The sequence below is a fragment of the Aplysia californica genome, unplaced genomic scaffold (assembly GCF_000002075.1).
Source record: "Aplysia californica isolate F4 #8 unplaced genomic scaffold, AplCal3.0 scaffold00859, whole genome shotgun sequence".
NCBI classification, from domain to species: Eukaryota; Metazoa; Mollusca; class Gastropoda; order Aplysiida; family Aplysiidae; genus Aplysia; species Aplysia californica.
Window position 1 is genome coordinate 63,688 of NW_004798129.1, and position 11,454 is coordinate 75,141.

The 11,454-nt window shown below is 40.7% G+C and overlaps 1 protein-coding gene across 1 annotated transcript in view; it reads left to right on the top strand.

The window, feature by feature from the left end:
• The window catches only part of LOC101862380 (phospholipid-transporting ATPase ABCA7), a gene marked incomplete in the record, with an annotated part of 83,587 nt that overhangs the window by 55,543 nt on the left and 16,590 nt on the right, over positions 1–11,454 (top strand). The window contains 11 exon segments of the mRNA XM_035972811.1: positions 32–209; positions 1,374–1,489; positions 3,135–3,285; positions 4,392–4,515; positions 5,472–5,601; positions 6,726–6,849; positions 7,583–7,764; positions 8,998–9,139; positions 9,567–9,701; positions 10,410–10,513; positions 11,334–11,426. Coding sequence (XP_035828704.1) covers positions 32–209; positions 1,374–1,489; positions 3,135–3,285; positions 4,392–4,515; positions 5,472–5,601; positions 6,726–6,849; positions 7,583–7,764; positions 8,998–9,139; positions 9,567–9,701; positions 10,410–10,513; positions 11,334–11,426 — 1,479 coding nt within the window.

Sequence of the window (11,454 nt, forward strand, 5' to 3'; positions counted from 1 at the left end):
TGTAACCAGTCCCTTGACCTTTCACCTTCAGGTACAGCAGTGCCGTGGACGTTGTCGTGGCGATCTGCGTCATCTTCGCCATGTCCTTCGTCCCGGCCAGTTTTGTGCTTTTCCTCATCGAAGAGCGCGTGTCCAACAGCAAGCACCTGCAGTTTGTGTCCGGCATCAACCCCACCATCTACTGGCTGGCCAACTGGCTCTGGGATATGGTGAGTACATTTTTATTTTGAGTGGTTGGCAGGTGCTCTGGGATATGGTGGGTACATTTTACCATAGGTGGTTGGCAGGTGCTCTGGGATATGGTGGGTACATTTTACCGTGGGTGGTTGGCAGGTGCTCTGGGATATGGTGGGTACATTTTACCGTGGGTGGTTGGCAGGTGCTCTGGGATATGGTGGGTACATTTTACCATGGGTGGTTGGCAGATGTTCTGTGATATGGTGGGTACGTTTTTAAAGTGGGTGGTTGGCAGGTGCTCTGGGAAATGGTGAGCACACTTTTATTGTGGGTGGTTGGCAGGTGCTCTGGGATATGGTGGGTACACTTTTACCGTGGGTGGTTGGCAGGTGCTCTGGGATATGGTGGGTACATTTTTACACTATGTCTCCTTAAGACACAATCTACCTGTGGAAGGTTGGCAGGTGCTTTGGTGTGGTTTGACCCTTCTTTCGGATTTAACTTCGATCAGCCTTACCTCTCCTCCTTTTTTTCTTGGTATCTTACTCTCTAGTAACACCTCTAATCTTCAGCACTTGAATGATCTATTTGTGTTGCACGTGCCGTAAAACTCTTACTAAAACTAAAACTTATCTGTGGTATCATCTGTTAATTGGCTCCTCTGCATCTCTTTCCTTCCAGCCTTTCTGTTAACAAGTCACTGTCCTTGGTTGTCCATTGATTTTATCGTCTCCAACATTTGTCACAGAGAGCTTTTTGGCTGTTTTCAAGAGATCTTATTGTGACATACATAAAACATACATGTTATTTCATATATCGTCGCCGTCGAGATAAGATCGGATACCTACAAAATTTCCGATTTTTCTTTTTTGTGCGAAACGTATTCTTCAAAGCATGTTTTATATTCCAATTGAAAATTTGTATTCAAATAAACAATCGAAAGTGGACTTTTTAAACCATAGTATGAAAATCGGATAATGCTAAGCTGTCCTTTAAATAAATCAGTTCAGTTTTTTTCCTTCTGCAAAATTTACCCTCTGTCACTTTCCCTATCTTATCACCACGGCGATGATATACACTGTGCATGTAATTGCATCCATTATTTTTCAACCGAGATCAATAAAATTGGTATTTTGTTATAATTTTCTTCTGCCTTTCAATGCATAATGTAATTGAAAACAATTTATTTTTCCCAGTTGAACTACTCCATCCCAGCTATTCTGTGCATCTTCATTTTCCTGGCTTTTGGAAAAGACGCGTACGTGTCTGCAAAGAACTTTCCTTGCCTGTTGGCCCTGCTTTTCCTCTACGGGTGAGTACAGTTCTGGCGTCGGTAGTCTAGTCGTTAGGTTACCGGACTCGCAATCATGAATTTGCGGGCTTGGTGGTTCGAGCCTCAGGCCTGACATTATAAGGAAAGGCACTTCTCACAAATTTTCCCCACTTCACTCAGGTGAGAATGGGTACCTGGCCATAGACAGTGAAAGGTCTTGTCAGTATGTTAGTGTTTTAGTGCCTATAATAAATGGCAGCTTGCGCTGAATGCTTTCCAGGAAGCTGAGATTGATTCAGAATACTATCAGGTCTCTTGGTGTAATGATGTAGATTGTAATAATAACAATATATAACATTTATACAGCGCATTTCCAAAAAAGAAGCTCAATGCGCTTTACATTGGAATACCCATTGTGCAGCGCATAGACCTTGCTGTTGAACAGGAACTTGTGCTACACAAATACTTGGATTTACTTGGATCCAGAGCTAGAATCATAGCAAGCGGCACATGTCCATAGCTGCTCATCTCTGCTTTCCAGCGTCCACATCAGGGTCTTCCTGCTAATTCTCTCCATGAGGAGCTGGTTTGAGACACGCCTGACCACTCCTCGGAGCAAACTTTTTTTCGCTGTGCCCTGCACACACTTTCCTTTTATTGTGCTGAGTGTGTGGGAGTCTGTCTCCTCTTGGTTGAGAAGGCTCTCCTTGCATCTGACGATCACCATTGGTGGGTCGAGCATGATAAATACTGTTCATTATTATTAGAAAAGCTGGATGTCTTACCAGTAAAGAAGATGCTATTTCTTCTTTTCCTCCGTTACCCCCAAGCGAAATGGGCAACATTTAGAAACAGCAAGTAGGTGGTTGGAGGGAACCGCTAGTGAGTTGTATTCCTTTTCTTTCCCTCTGTTGTTTCTCTCTATCTGTCCTACTTTCTTGAAAAGAGGTTTGACATATAACAGGAAAATATTTCTGAGATTGCAGAAATTGCTCCTTCTTTCCTGTCAGACATCTTTCATCCTGATCTGTTCTCTTTCTTTCCTTGTTATGTTGCTATCTAGTAACACATCCAATTTTAGGCTCTTATGTGTCCTGTTTGTGTTGCAAGTATCAGGGCAAAGGGCTAGAACCCAAATGGCCACTGGTTCGGAAAAGTAAAGTAAGTGTTGCAAGTGCCATAAAAGTGCCTTACGCAGTTATGAGCATTATAAAACTTTTACCAAACAGAAGCTGAAAAGTCTTACTTAAACTAAAACAATCAGTGGACACACACACATAGAATAGAAGACTTTGCAGTATGTATTCTAGTCTACACTTCAGTATGTATTCTAGATGACATTGCAGTATGTATTCTAGTCTACACTTCAGTATGTATTCTAGACGACATTGCAGTATGTATTCTAGTCTACACTTCAGTTTGTATTCTAGACTACATTGCAAAAATGTATTCTAGTCTACACTTCAGTATGTATTCTAGACTAACTTGCAAAAATGTATTCTAGACCATTGCGATAATATTGTATTCTAGACTACACTGCAATATGTATTCTAGACTACACTGCAATATGTATTCTAGACTACACTGCAATATGTATTCTAGACTACACTGCAATATGTATTCTAGACTACACTGCAGTATGTATTCTAGATGACATTGCAATATGTATTCTGTCTCTCCCCAGATGGTCTATCACACCAATGATGTACCCGTTCTCTCGAGTGTTTGACGTGCCGAGCTCAGCGTTTGTGGCGCTGTCGTGTGTCAATGTGTTCCTGGGCACTGTGTCCACTCTGGCGACTTTCATTCTGGAGCTCCTGTCGCAGGACGACCCGGTAAGTGCATACACTGTTGTCTCTTTTCCTTTGTTTTTCTTTTAAAATTTAGAAATTTTTGTTTTTGTTTTTGTTTTTGTTTCGAGTCTGGCAGCGGTCCGTTTGACTTCAATGTGGTCATTTTCATGAATATCGCTATTTCGATAAATAATTTAAATCCTGTCAACTGGGGCATAAAGACACCTACTTAAAAAAATACCACAAAGCACCAAAACGATTTAATGAAACTATCACAGTCATTAAATCATTCAGAATGTAATGTTTTGCCGCATTTGAAACTATTTGGACGTAATAAATTTGTAACCCCACGAATCAGTTTGAAGGAAGGAAGTAAAATGAAGTAAAATGGTCCACAAACCGAAAGATTTCATGTCAGCAAACTTTCCTCTCTCGTTTTAGATGTTCATTGATGTTACAAAAGCAATAGAATGGAAATGTTGAAACTAACAGCCCTGTTCAAATTGCTGACATGTCTGTGATATATCCAAGCGTGTTTCCCAGAAGTTACAGATAACTCATGACATGTTCAGACTCATTCTCTGGAAGTTACTGATATATCAGAGACATGTTCAGATATTTTTCCTGATAGTTTCTCATATATAGGAGATACGTCCAAATGTGTTCCTTGGAAGCTACCGACAGTAGGCCTACATCCAAATGGGTGTCCTAGAAGTTATTTATGTATTGACGGCGCATCCAGATGGATGCCCCAGAAATAATCAATATATCGCCAATATGTCCAAAGGTGTTTCCCTGAAGTTACCTATATACGGTTGATGATGTCCAAACATGTTCTTTGGAAAGTACTGTTGTATCTGCAATACATCCTAACATGTTCTTTGGAAGTTAATGATATGTCAACAATACATCCAAATGTGTTCCTAAGAAGTTAATGATAATAATATATCAAAAATACGTCCTAATGTGTTCCCCGGAAGTTAATGGTATATTAGAAATACGTCCAAATGTGTTCCCCGGAAGTTAATGGTATATTAGAAATACGTCCAAATGTGTTCCCCGGAAGTTAATGGTATATTAGAAATGTGTCCAAGAAGAGCTATAGTACCTCTTCTACAACTGAACAAAACTTATGCTCCCTGCGACAGGATCTGAAAGACATCAACGTGATCCTGAAGCAAGTCTTTCTGCTCCTCCCCCACTACTGCCTGGGCCGAGGCCTCATCGACATGGCCAGCTTCCAGCTGCAGGCAAATGTCCGAAACAGAATTGGTCAGTTCCTGTTTGTTTCTAGTCGATTGTTTCATGTTTCATGCCCTACTGTACAGAACCCCACCAGGGCAGTGCTACTGACTGAAGTGTATTTTAGCCATTTCCATTGGGGGGATGTTCTTATGCGCAGTAGAATTGTAAATGGACTGATTTATCAATGTCATGCTCATATTGTGCCAGAACAACATAGGGGAAACTGTTGCTTTTTCTTTCTTCCTCCTTACTATTATAATTTTTTCTCCACTTCTTTTGTATGTTTGTCCCTCTCTTGTGAACTTCTATTTCCGGGGTGTCTTTATAGTCGAAGTAGACTTTTTGCTGTTAAAGCTGGAGAGGTGAGCAGAGTAAGCTTGATTCCCTGTTTGGACTTCTCTGGTGACATCCACCCCTTGGCGCTCATATGACCTAATGCAGTTGCGAGCGCCGTAAAACCTTACTGAAACAGCTACCGTACAGAGAGTAGGATATTTCATTAGCAGCTTCCAGGCTCAATTAAATGTGTCATGACACAGTAGAATTGGGCGCTGGTCAATTTTGGGCGTTTGGAATTATCTGTGTGATCTTGAAACTTGTACTTTTGTCTTACTTTTGATGAAAAAAAATTGCCCATCTATCTTGAATAGAAGTAGAGATGTTTTTGATTGAAGGAGGTGGGGTTGTCTGGTGTCAGAAGAGAAAATGGCGAACAGAGCTTGGTGACTGCCAAAGAAGACATCATTCATAAAAATAAGTTGCAGAGTTTATAACTAATTGTATCACAACATCTGAAAATGATAATGATAAAGTTAAATTTATTTTATGAACCCCAATTTTGAAGCTGTAAGGACAAGAGATACAGCTCATAATCTAAATGGAGAAGAGTAGAGTGGATGCTGGAATACTAGCATTAAGCCATTTTGTCATAAAGCATTTCACTAGTTTTCTTGTAGTCTACAACTCATTTTCTGTCTTTTCAGGTCAGAACTTTAACTACGACCCGTTTGATTGGGAGGTCGTCGGGAGAAACCTGTTTGCCATGTTCATGGTAGGAATCTTCTTCAACATTCTCAACTGGCTGATCGAGTACAAGTTTTTCCTGTCTTGGGCGTAAGTCAACAAAAGTGCAGACAGCGAGACATTAAATAAGGATTTACCCCCCCCCACCCCCCGGGGCAGTGCCACTGACTGTAGTGTCTTTAGGCCATTCCCAAAGGGGGGACATTTCTCGTTCAAGCATAGTAGAATTGTAAATGGGCTGACTCATGTGACGCTCTTAACTGTGCCTGATCTACAACAGGGAACTGCTGCTTTTTCTTTCCTGATCCTTACTAACTATTGTCATTTTCCTCTACTTCTTTTGTATGTTTGTCACTCTCTTGTGACCTGCTATTTCCGGAGTGCCTTGATAGTCGAAGCAGACCTTGTGCTGTTGAAGCTAGAGAGATGAGCAGTCTAAGTCTGATTCCCTGTAAAGACTTCTCTGTTGACACCCACCCCTTGGCACTCACATGACCTTATGCAGTTGCAAGCGCCGTAAAACCCTCTACTAAAAAAATATAAATAAATAAGGATTAACTCTTTTAGCCCCTGGATGCTGGGGGTGTCCGGCGGTAATAATCCTGTTCTCCGTCGAAATGGTGGAAAAAACTCGGAGTCTAGAGAGTTAAGATAAGATAAGATAAGATAAGATACACCTTTATTGTCCAGATCCTGGCACATTGGTTTGGTGTTTCACCACACACACATACACACACACACCCACACACCCACACACACACACACACACACACATATATACTCATACTCACACACACGCAAGTGCACGCACGCATACACACGCACACACATTCACACACACACACATGCACACACACACACATACACACACAAACATGCACACACACGCATATGCATGCACTCCCTCACACATCCTCTCTTTCACACACATCTGTGCCCATAAACATAATACTGTAGCATGCATGCACTCACAAACAGGCTCAAAGTCACATGCATGATATAAATGAACAGTAATTATAAACCTTAATAGTGTTAAGCTGTATGTCATAGTCTGTCTGTGTTGGGTTTTTTTTTTCTGGAAGTGCAATTTTTTCCCCTTGAATTGTTATCTCTAGAAAAAGAGGCTGCACTGTATCCTATGTTTGCAGTGTTGCTTGCTAAGAGGTTTGCTGTTTCGATGTGTCTTGATGATATTTTTGCATATCTCTCGTCAGATTCCTGGCTAGGAAGCCCGTTAAGAAGTCCAACACCCTGGACGTAGATGTGGCGAGAGAGAAGGAGAGAGTTCTTTCTGGGGGAGCGGCAAATGACGTCATGCGACTGGAAGGACTCACAAAGGTGAAGGGTCACTGTGGGGAAATTGTCTAATTGTCCGATCTATAATTGAAGGCCTTCCTCCTAGAATGTTAGTGGTTTCAGTGGCCTAGCGGTTTAGCCGTTGGGCCTGCGATTGTAAGGTTGTGAGTTTGAATGATGTCAGAGACCCGTCATTGTGTCCTTACGAAAGCCACTTGACACGAATGTCTAATAGTCCTTATCTCTCCTCCTTTTGGGATGGTTACTGTCTTGTAATACTTCTAATCTTCGGCACATATATGACTCTATTGTGTTGCAAGTTCCGTAAAACTCTAACTAAAACAAACAAATTTATGATGGTGTCCTTTATCTGTTCTGACTGGGTCTGTAAACTTTACAGGGTGAATATCACTTCTTATTGTGTTGCAAGTGCCGTAAAACTGTTACTGAACTAAAACTGTTATTAAACTAAAACTGTTACTGAACTAATAACTGTTACTAAACTAAAACTGTTATATAAATTAAACAAAAACTGTTACTGAACTAAAACTGTTTTTAAACTAAAACTGTTTTTAAACTAAAACTGTTATTAAACTAAAACTGTTATATAAATTAAACTAAAACTTACTGAACTAAAACTGTTATTAAACTAAAACTGTTATTAAACTAAAACTGTTACTAAACTAAAACTGTTAATAAACTAAAACTGTTATTAAACTAAAACTGTTACTAAACTAAAACTCTTTTTAAGACTTACAAAACCTTCCTCCAACAGGTGTACTCGACCCCAGGCAGGAAGGGTAAGATGACCGCTGTTGACCAACTGTACGTGGGTGTGCCCAAAGGTCAGTGCTTCGGCCTGTTGGGGGTCAACGGAGCGGGAAAGACCACGACCTTCAAGATGTTGACAGGAGACGAGGGAGTCACGAAGGGAGATGCCTTCATCAACCAGTACAGGTACTGAGGTTTCTCATTTATCCAGGTTTGGGTGGTAAGATAGATCGTCATCATCATCATAATCATCATCATCATCATCATAATCATCATCATCATCATCATCATCATCATCATCATCATCATCAAGATGGTATCAGAACTTTGTGAATGAAGAGCTCAACCCATGTTGCCGAAGATGCAACCATGAAAAGGAAGATACACATACGGTTGAATGTCCAGGAAAAATGGCAAGTCGAATGGAGTTATTTGGACGAGTATTTGGACGAGTGGAGGTGCCTTCGAGTATAATGACAATGGAGCCGAAAAAGAGCCTCGCTCTTGCTCGAAGATTTCTACGTGGAGTCCACCAGGCCCATTAAGGAAACAAAAAAAAAAGAAGAAATCATCATCATCCAGAGCCAGATCTGCTGCAGACATCGGTGGTTATGGTTCTCCATTCATTCCTTTGCTAGGATGCTCTTAAAAAGTTACGTTACCCTGATCTTTCCCTGTTACTCTTTTGTTAAGGTTCTTGAAGTAGGTTTCTCTGGGCCTACCCCTGCTTCATTTGCCTTCAATTTTGCCAGTGAGAGCTAGATGTTCAAGAACTTTTATGTCTAGTTAAGATAGATAAGATGATAATTTATTGAGCTTCACACAGAGGAATTTGTTGCGACATGGTTGTATAGACCCATAAGCATTTGTCAACACATTTAGGCACACACATACAAACACACACACACACAAGCACGCTTACACAAACACAGACACACACACAGACACACATACATGCACACACACACACACACACACACACACACACACACACACACACACACACACACACACACACATACATACATACATACTCATACCAATACCCACACACACACACACACTCATACACACACACACATCTAACGCTTCAAATCTTCAGCACTTAAATTATATAACTTATTTGTTTTGCAAGTCCAGTAAAACTTTTACTAAAACCAAAATGAAACCCCTCTAATCTTTGGCACTTATATGACCTAATTGCGTTGCAAGTGCCATAAAACTCTTACTTATACTAAAACGAAACACCTCTAATCTTTAGCATTTATACGACCGTATCATGTTTCAAGTGCCTTAAAATTCTTACTTAAACTTAAATGAAACACCTCTAAGCTTCGGCTTTTGTACGACCTAATTGTGTTGCAAGTGCCGTAAAACCTTGACTACAACTAAACAAAAAAATCTCATGTTGTTCCCCAGCATCCGCTCCCACATGGTCCAGGTGCGACAGTTCATGGGTTACTGCCCTCAGTTTGACGCGCTTGACCCTCTGTTGACCGGTCGCGAACATCTCGAGTTCTACGCGCGGGTCCGAGGCATTTCTTACCGAGAGGTCAAGTCTGTGAGTATCACATGCAATATGTTACCGATCTTTTGCCTCTGTTTTGTGTTCGAGTTTAAATGTCTCAGGGGCCAAGTAGACCTCTTGTTCTATTCATGAGTATATTAGCTTACTCTGCTTGTTCTTTCTCCTGCTCTTCCTTCTTCTTCTTCCTTCCTTCTTTCTCCCTTCTTCCTCTTCTACTTTAAGTCTTGATTTTTAAACAGCATGCTTCATGCAGTAGCTTTTCCTGAGTGGTAGATATAGAGGAAGTATATTGCCAAAAATAAACTTACGTAAAAAGCAAGCCTTCCAGATTTCAGTGCTGTTTGATCGCTATCATTCTGCCTGGCTAGAATCTACTAGTTAACGTTGCTGTCTGTCTGTCTGTCTGTTCCAACAAAATTTTGTGAATGATGATGCATCAAAGCCACATCTATATCTCCAGGTGGCCAACTGGGCTATCTCCAGACTGGGGCTGACTCGCTACGCCGACAAGATATCCAGCAGTTACAGCGGTGGGAACAAACGTAAACTCTCCACAGCCATCGCGCTCATTGGGAACCCACCCATCATCTTCCTGGTCAGTTGTGCCCCTTACTCTTTCTCTCCCACTACTCATTTAGAACCTGTGCGAGCTCCGTTAAACTCTCTACTAATAAAAACCAAACCCCCCCCCCCAAAAAAAACAAAAAAAACAACAACAAAAACAGTGCTTGAGTTATTGTTCTGTTTTATAAGCAAATGACCAGCAAGTACATTCATGCGTGAGTTTTAGTTATTCACTAAGTAATTTTCTACCCTCAGCACATTTAGTTGAAAATGTGCATAAGTTAGCATTTTCATTGCCAGAAAGGTCAATTTTAAGGTTCAGCAAAGAATGGAAATAACATTAATAATATATGACATTATTATAGTTAAAGGTATTCAACCCCGATTAAAGTACACAGGTGCTTTACAAATCAATACTACAGTAACATAAAACACTGTGTTCTGACCAAAAGAAAATCTCCCTAAATATTCATCTTACCAATTTAAAAATAGAAATGACTTCAGCTGACATTTGAATGAATCAAATCTCTCTTAAAGTACTTGGTAAAGTATTTGATATGTTGTTGTACTGGCAAGCAAGTTTTTAAACATTAATGGGGGAAACAAGCGGAAACAATAATGCAGCAATCTGCAGTCAGTAGATATGGCGAATTGTGAGAGATGAAAGAACTGACTGTCACCCCTGAGTTGTATGTGTGAGTTCGTATCCATAAACTGTGTCTGAATGTGTTTTTCCAAGGATGAACCCACAACTGGCATGGACCCGAAGGCTCGCAGGTTTTTGTGGAACTGCATCAACAGTATCGTCAAGGCCGGCCGCTCCGTCATCCTCACATCCCACAGGTAGGACCGCATTCTGTCTTCTCATGTTATGTGAGGCAGCGTGGTGAAATCAGGTGCTTGTCAAAATAATGAAATCAAAGATACCAACTTTTTTTTCGATGTTGACAATGTTTTTGGGCTCAACACCTTTTATGTCTTTTTAAAAACGCATTTCTGTGTGAATGTTATTGAAAAACGTTCATTAAAGCACAATTAATGTAAATTTCCAGTTTCCAAGGACACTCAAACATTGGAAGTCACCAAACTTTGGTGGCCATTTTCTTACTAATTTTACCTAATATACCAGGCGACCCCCCCACCTCCTTCAATTACAAATATCTCGACTGCTATTCGAGATAAATAGGTGGGGCTTTTTTTGCCCAGTGCAAGACAAATGAACAAGCTTTAGAAGGGTATAACTAACAGTATATTCCCCCAAAGTTGATGAGTGGCAGATTCCACTGTGGCAGGACGCATGTTGAAGAGACAACTGAACCTGCAAGAGGTTGGATCATTAAAGGAGTCTTTGAATAGTTGTATTTATATAGGTTTGGAAATGACCCAAGATGTGTGTGTGTGTGTGTGTGTTGTAAAATGGTCACACTATGTACATTTTGTCTTATGATTTGTCAGTTATAAATCTGCACTGCAAAGCGCTTACAGCCTTTTTAGCGATTAGGAGTTACACAAGTTCAGATTATTGTAGATTATCATTAAATTACATTGATAGGGGTGTAAAAATCATTTACAATCATGTACAATCATTGAAATCATTTACAATAATGTGCAATCATATACTATCATTGAGCCGGGCCTAAAGCAGTTATTTGTGTGTCGGCAGCATGGAGGAGTGTGAAGCTCTCTGTTCCCGTCTGGCCATCATGGTCAACGGAACGTTCAAATGTCTGGGCAGCACACAGCACCTCAAGAACAGGTAGGTGGTGGTCACTTTTCCTTGTGGC